The sequence below is a fragment of the Uloborus diversus genome, unplaced genomic scaffold (genome assembly GCF_026930045.1).
Source record: "Uloborus diversus isolate 005 unplaced genomic scaffold, Udiv.v.3.1 scaffold_17, whole genome shotgun sequence".
Taxonomy (NCBI): Eukaryota; Metazoa; Arthropoda; class Arachnida; order Araneae; family Uloboridae; genus Uloborus; species Uloborus diversus.
Window position 1 is genome coordinate 546063 of NW_026558318.1, and position 16731 is coordinate 562793.

At 35.9% G+C, this 16731-nt stretch overlaps 1 protein-coding gene across 1 annotated transcript in view; it reads right to left on the reverse strand.

Annotated features, from left to right (window-relative positions):
- Positions 1-3795: 3795 nt before the first annotated feature.
- LOC129233102 (translation initiation factor IF-2-like) overlaps positions 3796-16731 on the reverse strand; it is a 56734-nt gene continuing 43798 nt past the window's right edge. Inside the window, exon 2 of the mRNA XM_054867161.1 lies at positions 3796-4672. Within this exon, the coding sequence (XP_054723136.1) occupies positions 4007-4672 (666 nt within the window). The 3' untranslated portion in view covers positions 3796-4006. The remainder of the gene's footprint in view (positions 4673-16731) is intronic.

Sequence of the window (16731 nt, forward strand, 5' to 3'; positions counted from 1 at the left end):
CCAATTAAGTTTTGGTTTAGATCTAAACGAAAACTGATGACATCATAGTTTTGCTTCATGATTTTTGATTATACTATAGGGCTATTTAGATCTGAACTAAAACTAATGACGTGATAGTTTTAGTTCAGACTTTTTGCTCATATATACTGAGGCTAGGATTGCTTTCTTCAGATTTAGATGAGATCGCTTGCCGCTTAAACATTTACCAATGGCGCAATTTAAATCCCCGATTTGGGAATATTTTACAGTTTGTATAAATGAAGAAAAAAAAGCATTGTGCAAAGTTTGCTCAAAACAAAATTTAGAAATTTTTATTACACGTGGTAAAACCGTAAAATCATATTCAACAAAGCCATCTTTTGGGGGGGTTTTCTATTTGGGGGGCATTTATGGTTTTTAGGGGTGGGCCCTTGCTCTTAGGGGGGCACCCCTGTATTTAAGATGCTAATTTGCATCTTTAGAGAAAAAAAATGTACCTTTATTTCTGGAATTAAAGTAAAATTTTAAGTTGATTATTTAAGTTTATTTATTTATTTTTTGAGTCAAACTGGCCCTGTTTTAATATTTTCTTTTTTAACTTGTATGTTAAAAAAATTTTACACGTGTATTATCTGTAATAAAAATGATTTCAAAGCAAAGTTTTATTTTTTGTTATTTCTAAATTGGAAACAAGAAAATGTATTACTTTATGATGAAGTTTAAAAAAAATTCTACACGTCATGCAAATCTAATAACAAATAAGACTCATTATACGACCTTTAAGACTTCAACTATGAATAATTAAAAGTTCAAACCATTAGTACATTACATACAGAATTAATTTTTGCCGAAAGTTTGTCTCTTTCGAAAAAATCTGTCGAAATAAAACAATATTTTAATGTTTCATTTTATATATAGCACAATTCCTAAATTAAAATATAGAGGTTCTAAAAATATTTTTAAAGAAATGATATGTGGAACAAGTTTGATTTATTGTTTTGAAACGGCGTTGTAGAAAAATAGGCGAACATGCAATGCAATCGAAATGCCGGAAATCCGAATCCGGCAGGTAAGGGGGCATCGGATATCCGGTATCCGGCAAAATCACTATCCGGTGCATCCCTAGTTCTGACGCCGGCGGGGACATCAGCGCCATCTAGTTGTTTCCTACGTTTAAGGGGCTACGGTTTCTATTTCGATTGCAACACTACCCCTTCTAAGCACTATAGTACTAGACAAGCCATATCGCAGACGATGAGCGACCAATGATAGAAATGGCCTATAAAAAGGGTTTCCGTCCCTAGACTTTGAAACAAAGGACATGCTGCCCAGAATTTCATAGGTGTTATCACTTCAATCTCACGAGTAAGATTAATTTTATTCAATGATTATATATGTTATTCTTTAAGATAAATTCATATGTTTTGTCCAGGGGATATTTCCAATGCTGACATCCATTCGGAAATGTACTTTATTGTGTTTATTTATTTATTGCTATCTTTATTCTTTAATGTGCTATAAAAACTTCCGCAATTATTCCTAACTAGGCATTTTATGTCTTTATAATACAATTAGAAGCATGAATTTAAAAAAATAAGTCAAACGAAGAAATTTTTATTTTTTAAATCAAATTGTAAGTACTATCTTTATATGAATTTTCGATCAAATGTCAGCTTTAAGAAAATATTCTCTGACTAGAAAACTAATCAGTCTTGAAGAATAACAGAAATAATTAAAGAATGAAATTTAATTCTCGAGTTTGAAGTAAAAATAATACAAACAAATAAATGGATAAAACACCTTGCAAACGTACTGATTTCATACTGTCATGTCAATGTATCCTGACATTTTCCTGTCATATCAATACGTATGCAAGATTACAAAAGCAAGATCATCTTGTCTAGACCTTGATTTCATGCTGTCAGGACAACATCTTGATATCATCCTGTCATATCAATACGTATGCAAGATTACAAAAGCAAGATAATCTTGCGTAGGCCTTGATTTCATGCTGTCATGACAACATCTTGATATCATCCTGTCATATCAATACGTATGCAAGATTACAAAAGCAAGATCATCTTGCCTAGACCTTGGTTTCATGCTGTCTGAACCACATCTTGATATTATCCTGTCATATCAATACGTATGAAAGATTACAAAAGCAAGATCATCTTGCGTAGGCCTTGATTTCATGCTGTCATGACAACATCTTGATATCATCCTGTCATATCAATACGTATGCAAGATTACAAAAGCAAGATCATCTTGCCTGAACTTTGATTTCATGTCTGCAACGATAATAAGTATAAGTGCTAGTTTTTTCTCTCTCCTCCCCCAATTTCTTGAGCTGTTGGGCTCCTTAAGGACATGAGCCGCAGATCTGGGGCTGTATGTGCAGTTTCTGAACCTCGAAGATAATTGCATCGTTAAGTTTAACAATTCTATGCTCAAGATGCTTTCTTCAATTGTACTGGCACAATTATCTCACATTGAACTTCCGAATTACTTAGCTCGCTATTTCAAATTCCAAGCTCGTTAACCAAATCCAGTCCATTTTGTGATGTGTTTCCTACTACTATATACTCTTTTGTTTTTTAATGACTTAGTTCATTTAAGATGTCGTTTTTATTAACTTAAAATTGTTTGTTTAAAAAACGAAAAAAAAATTTAGGATTTTATTTTAAAGTTTAAAACTTAAACTAAAGGATGATTTCAAAATAAAATGCACAAATCCAGTTTTTTTTTGTTTGTAAAAAAACCCTTAAGAAACACAATAAAAAATATTTATTTTTACAAACACAAACCTTCACCTGAACAGCAATCATACAATATACGAGGAAAAGTTTTCACGCAAAAGTCACAAATCAATGACGAAAATCTACATGCATTCATTTTTCTTCTTTTTTTCCAAAGAGTGAGCAAAGAAAGTAAAGTAAGAAGTCATTTTTACAAAAATTACAAAGGAACACCTATATCAAGTACAGTAAAACCTGTAAAGTTGACCACCCTTGTAAGTTGACCACCTGTCTAAGTTAACCGCTATTTTCAGGCACCAAATTACATCTATATCATATAATTCAACCTCTATAAGTTGACCACCTGTTTAAGTTGATCACTAAAGTAGTGCATCGCAAGTGGTCAACTTACACAGGTTTCACTGTATATCACTCCAACATAATTACGGCACTCATGGCTTATAAACTTGACAATACAGTCGGACCTCCATATATCGAAGTAGCAAATTGCCGGAAAAAAATTCGATATATAGAAATTTCGATATATGGAAACGATCTTATTTTATCATAAAAGTATGCTAAAACATTAAAATAAAAGTTAATTTTCGTGTATGAAACTCAATTTATAATTTATACGAGCATCGGATTAAATGAAAGCTTAAAAAATTAACAGAAATTGCATTCTTACGCCAACATACATCTTCATATTCTTCGGCAATTCAACTTGATAGCAACATTAGGGGATTTTCGTTTTAACAATGTGATCGAGAGAAAAGTATAAAAATCAATTTACTTAACTTGAATGATTTTTACTGAAGATAAGAAGACTAGACATGATAATCAACCGACAAAAGGGATCATTTGAAAATGGTTTTACAATGTTACTGGTTGAGATTTAAAATCAACTTGAGAGAATTTAAGAACTTCAGAACGGAACAATGACTTAACTACACACCCTTCAACCCCAGATTCATTATGAGTTCCGTAGCAACCTTTAGTAAACTTAATTTTCTCCTCTAATCTTCATTTTTCATGAGACACAGTCTATAAGTGGAAAAAAAACTACGAATGGCTCGAAAAAAAATTCGATATACAGAGATTTTTTCGATATATAGAAACAGTTTTTCTATGTAATGAATATATAAATTTGTTGGGATTTCGATTAATAGAAAATTTCGATATATAGAAGTTCGATATATGGAGGTTCGACTGTATATTCTTTAGATAAAAGTTCGTTCAATTCCGAATTGAAAATCTCCTTCGTTTTTCAATGAATGAAAAAATTCAGTTTATTCTACGCTGGGAACAGTTGTACTTCTTCGGCTTCCTCGAGACGGCTTTCGAGTGGCACCACCAAATCTCTTTTTTGGAGCCGCTTCAGAGGATGATGATGGGGCAGGAACTTGAGAATCGCGATTTAAATTGGAATTTCTATCGGATTGGGACGAGTGACCACCTCGTCGTCTGGAAGAGTTTCTGGAGGGCTTGGCTGTCGTGGTTGAGATTGGCACAGATGACGGGGTGTTCTCCTCCAGTTTCTTAAAATCATGGCGTTCTGGTTTTGGCCGCCTGTTGTTCTTCCTGGAAAACGTCGGCAGAGTTGGCTTTGGCCTAGCTTCACCATTGTTACGCACCTGCATGGGTCGTGGCTTTCTGGTACCTCTTGGAACAATGAAAGGCGGTCCGCCAGATGTGGGATTCGTTGCTTCCTTCTCAGTCGACAGGGAGTCCAAGGACTCTGCTGGTTGAGAATGTGTAGGCTTCGCCAACGGTTCAGGTGCAATATCCACATTTTGGGGACTAGCTTCGCTTTCAGGCTCCTCCATGGCCTCTTTAGGTGCTTCAGTCGTTGGCTTTCGTCTTCCTGATCTTCTTCGGCCATCTCTTTGAGCACTGACACCGAGGAAGAACGTAGAGAACACAAGCAAGCAGACTACAGCCAACACTTTTAAATCCTAGAACAAATACCCAATTATTTTAAGTCATTATAAACAAATATGATTACAATTTAGAAAGAAACATATCTTTTCCAAATGTAAGATTTTTATAGAAAAATACGTATTTTATGCCCAAGTTTTCATTGAGTTTAGGAACTGTACTGAAAGCCTTCTTCAGCACACAACCATGAAAAAGAGCAAAACTAAATTCAAAAGTATAGTCTTGAAACAATTCAAACTGATCGCTTGTGATATCATTTTACTCAAAATGCCTCAAGTCTCAATATTTGCCCACACAGAGGCATAGTGAAATCAACAACGTGTTTTTGAAGACGCTAGGTTTCAAAATTTGGATAATTTTGCCTGCTTCATATTTTTGTTTTAGTCTCAGAAAGAGCCCTCTCAATCTCAATCACTGAGAGGCTTTGTAAAGGTTTCTCTTTTGAATCATATTGGCTTAAAAATGTTTTAAGTCTCATAGCAGCATCAAGCAAAAATATAGTTCCGATTTTGACTTCGTAGTAGCTTCAACGCTGTCTGATGACTACTAAGTCTGCTACTTAAGGAACTACCGAGTTCTGAACTAAGATTTCTGTCACAACCTGTGAATTTTTCAAAACATAAATTAACCCTCAAAATATAAATCAACCCTCAAAAATTCTCCGATTGCACACTAAGAAATAAACTTTTGCGTGCATCCTAATTTTAAATAGTCAATTAAAAATGTTTTAAGTCTCATAGCAGCATCAAGCAAAAATATAGTTCCGAATTTGACGTCGTAATAGCTTCAACGCTGTCTGATGACTACTAAGTCTGCTACTTAAGGAACTACTGAGTTCTGAACTAAGATTTCTGTCACAACCTGTGAATTTTTCAAAACATAAATTAACCCTCAAAATATAAATCAACCCTCAAAAATTCATCGATTGCACACTAAGAAATAAACTTTTGTCTGCATCCTAATTTTAAATAGTCAATTCTGACTAATTATGAGTCGAAAACAATGAATATGTAAATCATTCTTTTATTAGCTCTTGTTTTCAAAGTACTAAGACCACTGGGAGAAAGATGAACATAGCCCAATCATTGATTTGAAGGTAAATTTTAAAAAAATCCTGTGCAATTAAACTAGTCCTGTTTCGAAAAACTGTTTATTTTTCAGGAAGTAGCGATTGCCCTGTAGCGAAATGCTTCATTATTGATTGCATCATGTACGTCAAAGAAGGATCACCTCTTGTCATAGTTCAGCAGTATTTGGCGAGGATTGACTCAGCTCAAGACCCTGATATCTACAATTCATTGCAGATACAGTCGACTCCCGCTACAACGCGATCCGACTTACGCGAAATGGCTATAACGCGAGTTTTTCACGAGCACCGAATTTTAGAGCTAAAGCGAATTTCTCGGTCTCAACACGAAAATATTTGAAAAGAAATAGTGGTGCAATGTTTAGTAGTCTATGACAAAGCGTTTCGGCTTTCTTATTGACTACTAAATATTGACGTCATGAATGTATTTTCATCCCTTCAGCATCACTGGCTGCACAAGTTACCACGCACCACACTATAAACATAGCTTTATTAGTGTGTATATATCACTACTCCTCATTTTTTGAGCAATCACGATTGCTTATTGCTTTTATTTGACTGTTTTTGGCGTCCAATCATTTTATTTTCCCACCGCCACCCTCCGCACCATCACCATCGACCGGCTCCTCACGATGCTGCTCCTAGAGCGAAAGTCGTCTCCAGGTTGCATCCATGTCCTACACACACGCGCATACATACACAACTACACACACACACAACACATACACACACATACACATACACAACACATACACACACATACACAACACATACACACACAAACACATACACACACGCATATATACAGACACCTACACACACACAAAAATACACACACACATACACACAACTACCCACACATTCATGCCTGCACACAGACACAAACACATATGCCCCACACACACACATTCATACACACAATTACCCACACACTTATGCCAGCTCATAGACACAAACACACATGCCTAGACACACACATACCCCTACACACAAACACACATGCGTCCCACACACAAACACACGCCTACATACACACACTCGTGATTGCGTAAAACATAGTTTGAATTCAAGATGTCAAAATTCAAATTAATTTTTTTTAAATGTATTTATTCTAAATCTGAAAGGTGATGAAAAACTGTGGCACCTAGGCACGCCGTCTCATCTAAAGTTCGAAGATCGAAACGAAAAGCGAAAGTTTGCGACAATTTAAGAAAAAGTTAATATTCTTGATACGCTTGAACAATTATAAAGTGGGTCGAAGGTAGCGCGACAATTAGGTATGAGTGAATTTTTCATACGTATAATTAAAAGTCAAGAGAAAGGCAATCCGTATAAGTCTAAACCTTAGTTTTAAAATGAAGCTCGCAGAGTAGTGTTTAAGCAAAATGCAAACACTATGAAGCTGGAATCTGCTCTTGTATTGTAGATTATAGAGATCCTGAAAGAGGGGTGTTACCATAGATGTAAATGTTATAAAAGTAAATGCGAAGCTATTGTATTAAAAAATATATTAGAATAACGATCAGATTGCGCAATATAAATCATCATCTTCAATTATTTTTAAGTTATAAATGTAACTTATTGTATCTACTCTTACAGTGCAGTATTTTATTATTACTACATACTGTTACGTGCAGTACTGTTTTATTTTTGAGTCTCTATTTCCCATTGATCATTGTTTTGTGCATCGTAACAGTATTTTATGTTGAATAATGCAGCTTTTTAAAAATTTCATTAAAAATTCAGTTTTTACTTCCTTTCCAAAAAAGGAAGTATTGTATTCGCGAAAAAATTTTTACTCAAAATTCGGCATTCACTTCCATTTTGCTCACCCCCGAATGAATGTTGAGTTTTTTTTCGACCCAACCACACGTGGATATATGCCTGGGAACGTACAGACACCCGAAATATCCATTTTGACGACCCTCGAGTTAATTACAACGAATTTTCTCGTGACGTCCGTATGTACGTATGTATGTGCGTGTGTGTATGTGTGTATGTATCTCGCATAACTCAAAAACGGTATGTCCTAGAAAGTTGAAATTTGGCACGTAGACTCCTAGTGGGGTCTAGTTGTGCACCTTCTCTTTTGGTTGCATTCGGATGTCACTAAGGGGGTCTTTTGCCCCTTTTTGGGGGGAAATCATTGTTCATTTCGATGTAAACTCAAGTTGTGTTATAATTTGTCGGACACTTGGCGATATATCGGCAGTCTTTTGGTCGCCAAGTTTTGTCGCCAACTTGGCGACAAATTGGGCGATTTTTTTTTTGAATTTGGTTTCACTTTGGCCACTGATGGTGATATTTAGAGAGTAAACAATTGAATCACATTAAAATAGCGAATAATGTGGAAATGACATTAAATTGGAGTAAAAGGAAGTCATGTGATGCACACATCAGCTCGTTTATGTATGAAACGGTAATATATAGTTAAAAATGGTCTAAAACAGTTTAATATGTGTTTTAAAATGCCTAAAGTAATTAGGTATGTTATTAAAAAAATCATATACACGACAATTTTCCATAACGCGAAATTTCAACTTACGCGAGGAGTCTTGGGACGCATCCCTCGCGTAAGTCGGGATCCGACTGTATATAAATTGCAGATAAACCTTTCTCCATGCTCATCGCCCATAAAGCTCGAGTTTTTACGCAAAATATCATGGAGAAAGTGGAATTTCAGAGACATATATTGCATGAACGGTCACTGTAGGAGTTATTTGAGCAACTGTTTTAAGTTTTCGTCTTCTCTTCTGCTTAGTAACTCACCCTTAATCAATCTGGCTAAACTAAGCTTTAGGGTAAAGTCCCCCACTATGACGGTACATCCTAATACGGTCTGAGCTGCACTTGTGAGGTTAAGGGGGTCATTTTGAAATTTTTTTTATCATGTACTTTAGAGTTTTGAAATTTTTTGAACTAATTCATCATTTATTTAATAAGCAAAATCTTAACATAAATATGAAAAAAAAAATATTTTTTTATTTAAATTTAATTAGTTTTTTTCAAAAAAAATGGGTTTGCCTTAAATTGCTATAACTCAAAATATTGTTGGTCAATTTTTAATTTTTTTTCAAAAAAGTATGCACGAATATCTAAGCTTTAATTTTTATTCGGCGATTTCAAAAATATTGATTCAATAAAAAATATAAAATATTTGAAGAAAAATTTCGAAAAATTCGAAGATACTTTTTTTTTAAAAAAATCATCATTTTTGCAGTAGACGTTTTTTTCAAATTCGCCGAATAAAAATTAAAGTAAATTGCTTGAAAAAGATATGCTCCAAGTTTCATTACTTTATCTCTATCGGTTCCTGACTTATAAGAGTTTGAATGCAAGAAATCGGGAAAAATGGCATCATGGAGAAAAACGCGTTTAAATCTTTAAAGTTATGTACACATTCGTTAGATGCATGCAACAAAAATAACTATAACTTTCGTTCTATTTAAGGTAGAAACAAGATTCAAACGTCCTCTTAAGCAGAAAAAAACGCAGCAATTTTTCAAATTATAAAAAAAAATTGCAAAATTTGAGGATTTTTGTGTCCCGGACCCCCTAAGCCCTGGTTTCCTAGAAGCGAAATCACCGAGCTTTGGCGTCACTACTCGGCGTGACGCTGAAATCAAAGTCAAGTGATTCCGGCGTGGCCACTCACGACGTCGATTTAGCTCGGGCGCGCATGCGCAGAAGAATCAAGTTTTACTCTCGGCGATAAGCGACGCCGAAGGTCGGCGATTCGCTCCTAGGAAGCCAATGCTTAAGACATCTTTCAAGTGCTACAGTCACCGCTCTTATGCATTGAAAATAATAACTTTAAAGACATTTTTCTCTGTCAACGTTAAGTACGCGTTTCTTCAATATTTATTCTATTTCAAGAATGCTTAATGCATATCATTAATCAGGCTGGAACTAACGTAACAGTTAGATGTGACTGACGTAACATTTAAACGAGCTGATGTGTGCATCACATGACTTCCTTTTACTCCAATTTAATGTCATTTCCCCATTATTGGCAATTTTAATGTGATTCAATAGTTTACTCTCTAAATATCACCAACAGCGGCCAAATTGAAATCAGATTTAAAAAAAAAATCGCCAAATTTGTCGCCAAGTTCCTGACAAAACTTGGCGACCAAATGACTGGCGATATATCGCCAAGTGTCCGACAAATTATATCAGCATTTGAGTTTACATCGAAATTAACAACGATTTCCCCTCAAAAAGGGGCAAAAGATCCCCTTAGGAACATCCAAATGCAAAGAGAATGTGCACAACTAGGCCCCACATGGAGTCTATGTGCCAAATTTCAACTTTCTAGGACATACCGTTCTTGAGTTATGCGAGATACATACACACATACATACGTACATACAGACGTCACAAGAAAACTCGTTGTAATTAACTCAGGGATCGTCAAAATGGATTCTTCACGTGTCTATACATTCTTAGGTATATATCCACGTGTGGTCGGGTTGAAAATAAAAATGAACATTCATTCAAGGGCGAGCAAAATGGAAATGAAGGCCGATTTTTGAGTGAAATTTTTTTCGCGAATACAATACTTCCTTTTTTGTAAAAGGAAGTAAAAATGACTGCTGTTATTTAAAACTTATTCAATTTGATGTGCATTTTCATTAACAATTTTGAATAAGCAGACAATCTACATTGATTAAAAATATTTAGGGTGAAAAATATCAGCAGTAATGTTACAATGTAGAACTTCTGTCTGCTTTAAAAAGGCTTTTTTACATTTCTTCTTTACAAAGAAGTACTTCCAATTTAAAGAAGAATTATTATTTTTTAAAAAGAAGGGTGGGTAAAGCATAATGATTACTCTGCTGAATATACATTCAACACAAGAATCCAAGCAATTCAGCAAAAAGAAAGACGAGCTTAAACGAGCTAATGTGTGCATCACATGACTTCCTTTTACACCAATTTAGCGTTATTTCCCCATTATTGCAATTTTAATGTAATTCAAGAGTTAACTCTCTAAATATTACCAACAATGGCCACATTAAAACCAAATTAAAAAAAAGAAAAAGAAAATTAATTTGAATTTTGACATTTGGAATTCAAAATATGTTTTTCGCAATCACGAGTGTGTGTGTGTGTATGTAGGCGTGTGTGTTTGTATGTAGGGGGTATGTGTATGTGTGTGTAAGCATATGTGTTTGTGTCTGTGTGCAGGCATATGTGTGTGGGTAGTTGTGTGTAGGTGTGTATGTGTAGGTGTCTGTATGTATGCGTGTGTGTGTATGTGTTTGTGTGTGTGTATGTGTATGTGTGTGTGTATGTGTTTGTGTATGTGTGTAGGTGTATGTATGTGTGTGTGTGTGTGTTGGTGCGTGTATGTATGCGTGTGTGTGTAGGATATGGACGCAACCTGGAGACGGCTTTCGCTAGAGGAGCAGCATCGTGAGGCCGGCCGATGCGACGGGTGGTGCTGGCGGAGGGTGGCGCCGCGCCGGTGGGAAAAATAATAGCACGCCAAAAACAGTCAAATGAAAGCAAGAAGCAATCGTGATTGCTCAAAAAAAAAATCCGCCAAATTTGTCACCAAGTTGGCGACAAAACTTGGCGACCAAAATACTGGCGATAAATCGCCAAGTGTCCTCCAAATTATAACACCACTGGAGTTTGCATCGACAATGACTTCCCCTCAAAAAAGGTGCAAAAGACCCCTTTAGAAACACCGGAATGCAACCAAAATTGAAGGTGCACAACTAGACCCCACTATGAGTCTACTTACCAAATTTCAACTTTCTAGGACATACCGTTCTTGAGTTATGCGACATACATACACAGACACGCACATACATACGTACATACAGACATCACGAGAAAACTCGTTGTTATTAACTCGGGAAATGGCAAAATGGATATTTCAGGCGTCTATACGCTCATAGGTACATATGTAGGTGTGGTCGGGTCGAAAAAAAAACTCAACATTCATTTGGGGGTGAGCAAAATGGAAATTAATGCTGATTTTTGCGTGAAAATTTTTTCGCGAATACAATACTTCCTTTTTTTGTAAAAGGAAGTAAAAAGCAGAACGTATATATTTTTGGAAAATGTCTCCACTAATAATTAAAATGAAGTAATGGCAGCTCGTTAGAAAACATTTGAAGATGTTATATGATACAGGGTTGAATGGCAATTTAGAAATTCAAACATTTGCAGTGATATCTGGAATTAAAATAAAAATGTTTGAAATTTTTTTTTCCAATGTTACATTTCGATTCAAGATATACAACACTATACACACGACAAATCAGTAAACCTTGCAGAATAATATGTCGTTGAAAAGTGCTACGGAGTTTCTATAACGATAAACAGTACAATGACAGGATATTAGACTTTGTTATAACTATCAACGTGTATAAGGTTAAATTTTTAAAAGAGATATATTTAAGATTTAATTAGCACAATAATAACACTATTCAGTTAGTAAAGGCAGATTTCTTTTGCCACATTCAAATTGAATTAATTTAACTGAATCCGTCCATTCAATTTCTTAAACTAACGTAGAAAAAAAAAAGAATCATAATGCAACATAAAACGAGCTGATGTGTACATCACATGATTTCCTTTTACACCAATTTAATAATATTTCCCCATTATTGCAATTTTAATGTGATTTAATAGCTAACTTTCTAAATATCACTGACAGTGGCCAAATTGAACCCAGATTTAAAAAAAAAAATCTCCAAATTTGTCGCCAAGTTGGCGACAAAACTTGGCGACTTAATGGCGATATATCGCCAAGTGTCCGCCAAATTATAACACCACTTGAGTTTGCATCGGAATTAACAATGATTTCCTCCCAAAAAGGTGCAAAAAACCTCTGTAGAAACACCCGAATGCAACCAAAAAGAGAGGTGCATAACTAGACCCCACTAGGAGTCTACGTACCAAATTTCAACTTTCTACGACATACCGTTCTTGAGTTATGGGACATACATGCGCACATACGCACATACACACGTACATACAGACGTCACGAGAAAACTCGTTGTAATTAACTCGGTAAACGTCAAGATGGATATTTCGGACGTCTATACGTTCTTAGGTATACAGTGAAACCTGTGTAAGTTGACCACTTGCGGTGCAGTACTTTGGTGGTCAACTTAGACAGGTGGTCAACTTATAAAGGGGGTAATGATTTTTTTTTTTCGTCATTTCTTGCTCCATGTATTCATTTTTTGATTGATTGACACTTACTCTTTCTGTTCAACTCACTTTCATTGCTTAGCATTACTTTGAAACTATTATTTAAAATGTTATTCAAATATTTTTAGAGATTATTTTCCCAGAATGACGTATGATGTGTCATGCAAATTTAAAATTTCAGTAAATTGATTTAAAAAAAAATCTTATTATTTATGAAAAGTTACTCATTTGATATTAATAGTTCCTAAAAATTCATAGCTTCTCAAAAATTACAAATTTTTCTCACATACATTTATACTCCATGATAATCTACTTTTCAACAAAATAACTCCTTATTGAAGTTGGCGCACTTATTAGACACTAGTTTTAGAAATTCCATATGTGTCAGCTAATTCTCTCCGTTCTAAAACCAGGAAAAGACACTGGTATCTCCGGGAGCTACAGACCTATCGCGCTAACATCCTTTGTCTGTAAGCTTATGGAGAGGCTCATTCTTGCCAGACTAAACATTCACTTATACAACAATAACCTGATTCCGAGTGAGCAGTATGGGTACAGAAAAGGCCATGGAGTAATAGATCAGATTTTGTATGTCACCCAGAGAATACGGGACGCGCAGAACAAGAAACCTACTAACCACACTGTTGCCGCACTGTTGGATATGTCTAGTGCATTTGACAGGGTTTGGCGCCAGCTCTTGATCACCAAACTCCACAATCTTTTTAATATAAGAGAAAAAGCCCTTCCCTGGATCTCTGATTTCCTCTGGAACAGATCCATTAGAGTTAAATACAACAATCACCTGTCCGAACCTTTGGGCCTCGGGCAGGGTGTACCTCAGGGATCAGTGTTGAGTCCTGTCCCGTTTTCTCTGTACATTACTGGCATTGAAAAAGAATTAGCTAAACACTGTGAAATCGGAATTTTTGCTGATGATATCATTGTCTGGAGCTCCGGCTCGGATGTCGGAGAGAGTGAGCTCAGACTCAACCGTGCCATGGAAAAAGCCCATGCCTTTGCTGAAAGGCACAAATTAATCTTTAATGCTACAAAATCTTTGACAACTTTTTTCACTACTAATAGACATCTATATGGGTATCAACCTAAGATCTCCATAAACGGAACCCAGTTGAGTTACGTTAAAAATGCTAAGTATCTTGGATACACATTAGATCAAGAGATTACAAGTAATAAACATATTGAAGGCCAAGCAATTAAGGCAAGGAAGAGGCTCAATATTCTCAAATTTATTTCTGGACGAAACTGGGGTGCGGAGGCCAGTACCCTCCGTACTACCTATATTTCTATCATTAGACCAGTACTGGAGTTCGGCTTCCCAGTTTACTCCTGTGCTTCAGAGACCAATCTCAATAAACTTGAAAGAGTACAGCTTAGCGCAGCTAGAATTATTGCCGGACTTAGACATAGTTGTCGAAATGATATAGTGCTCTTTGAGAGCAACTTGCCTGCCCTTGCAAAAAGAAGACAGTGTGGCCTTACAAGGTATTTTAGCAAATTATATAGTTATAGAGAACAACACCGGACTTCAGCCTACCTTCTTGCATGGAATGATAATACTCGTTTGAAGAAACATAGCCCCTTCTCCTATGCAAGGTCTTTGAACTTACCTCCCTCCGATGTGGAAACACATTTCCTGGGTTACGCAGGAGCTGGATTGGAGCTTGAGGGAATTTATTTCCATGACGAGCTCTTGACTAGTGTGATCAAGAGTTCAGATCCACCGGACCTAGTTAAACAAATGGCCCTGGAAACTATACATAATATACCACATTTCTCCTTGAAAATCTATACAGATGGAAGCAGGGGAGAAGATGGCGTTTCGGGCAGTGGAGTATTCATTCCTACTCCCTCTGGGGCCTTGGAATTTAAAATCAGAAACCCGAATTTCTGTTCAGTATTTAGATCAGAACTGATTGCTATCAGGAAGGGTCTGCAGTGTGCTGTTCAGCGGGAGGAGTGTTTCCAGGAAATCTGGATTTTGACAGACAGTCGTGCCTCAATACAGCACCTCGCTAATTGGAGTAATGTGGGCGACAAGACCAGCCTGGACATTCTGAGTCTACTACATACTCTTTCATCAGGACATACAATTCACTTTCAATGGATCCCTTCCCACGTTGGAGTTGAGGGTAATGAAAGGGCTGACTTTTTGGCTAGATCTGCTGCTGCGGAGGGTGTGAGCCCTTGTGGAGATCTTACTTTCAGTGAGATCTCCACAATTTCAAAAATGGAGCTCAATCGCCAATTTAAAACACCTCCCAGACACGCCTGGTATTTTGCAAAATGTCCTGGTGAGTCCTTTAGACTCAAGGGTAGACTCCTCCAGACAACATATTCGAGATTCCTGAGTGGCCACACAAAAGCTCTTAGATTCTCTGGGAATATCAAGACTTTTCCGGAGTGTCACTGGTGCTCTGCTGGAGAGGTTTCACCTGAGCACATTCTTTCTTGTTTGGGTTTTACGAAGGACGAGGTCCTTAGTGACCCATTGCTGTTCTTGGATTTTTTGCAGATATTTGGATTCATGGGGGTTGTTTAGCATTGCTAAACATGCCCGAGATAAGTCAAAAAAAAAAAAAATTCTCTCCGGCTTTCTCCCTTTTCAATTAATTTTAATTTTTTATACTTTTTATTGATCTCAAGTTCAACTAACTTTCTTTTTTAAGCCGTTTTATGTAAAACTATAACACAAAGAGCAACAAGCTAGACTCTCATAGTTCAAAAAAGCAGTTGAAAATGAAAATGTGTGTGTGTGTCCTATCTCTTAATCATTTGCACCAGAAATACTTCAATGGAAGTAACTTTACTCTTTAGCACAATTCCATTGTTGCCACAAAATATTGCAACTGGAAAAAAATACTTTGTACTTTTCTATTGACGCATGTTTTCATTGAACAGAGAGTACAAAGGGCAATCTCAAATAGATCAACAAAAGAAAAACAAGTTTGAGAAATAAAAGGGTTCTTAGTAGTTTTCCCATGTGGTTAAACTCAAAAGGAGGTTTAGTTATGCTGCTGTTTCATTTAGTTATTAAAATGCTGTTCTGGTATCAAAAATATTCTTGGAAAGCTACAAAAAAATAATACTAAAATAAAATAATTGCTAAGTAAAATTTTAAAAACTAAACCAAGTGGTCAACTTACAAAGGGTTTTTTACAGTACTCCAAACCAAATTTGGTGTTCATTAGTGGTCAAGATAGACAGGTGGTCAAGATAGAGAGGTGGTCAAGTTACAGAGGTTTTCCTTCATTATATAAGATAGGACTAATTCCGTTCCTGACAAAAGCGGTCAACATAGACAGGTGGTCAACTTACAAAGGTGGTCAACTTTACAGGTTTTACTGTATATGCATGTGTGGTCGGGTGGAAAAAAACCCTCAACATTCATTCAGGGGTGAGCAAAATGGAAATTAAGTCCGATTTTTGAGTGAATTTTTTTTTTTTTTTTGCGAATTCAATACTTCCTTTTTTGTAAAAGGAAGTAAAACGTTCCTAAAAAGTATAAAAGTCATGAAAATGCAAGAGTTTGATTACAAAAAGTTTTTTATACGCATGCATTCGATGGTTACGTTAGTCACAGAGTCTTTCGCAAAAGCACCCCTAAAAAATCCAGCTGTAATAAATGTGTAGTATATTTTTTAAAATAGACTGTTTATCTTTTACAAATATATCAGCCAATTTTGAATGCCCGCGTAACTTTCAGAAAAATTTATCTCGTAAACATAAGCATTGTTTCTCAGGGTTGCAAAAATGTTACGTTAGTCACAATGTCTTTCTTGGTGAAAAAATACCTAT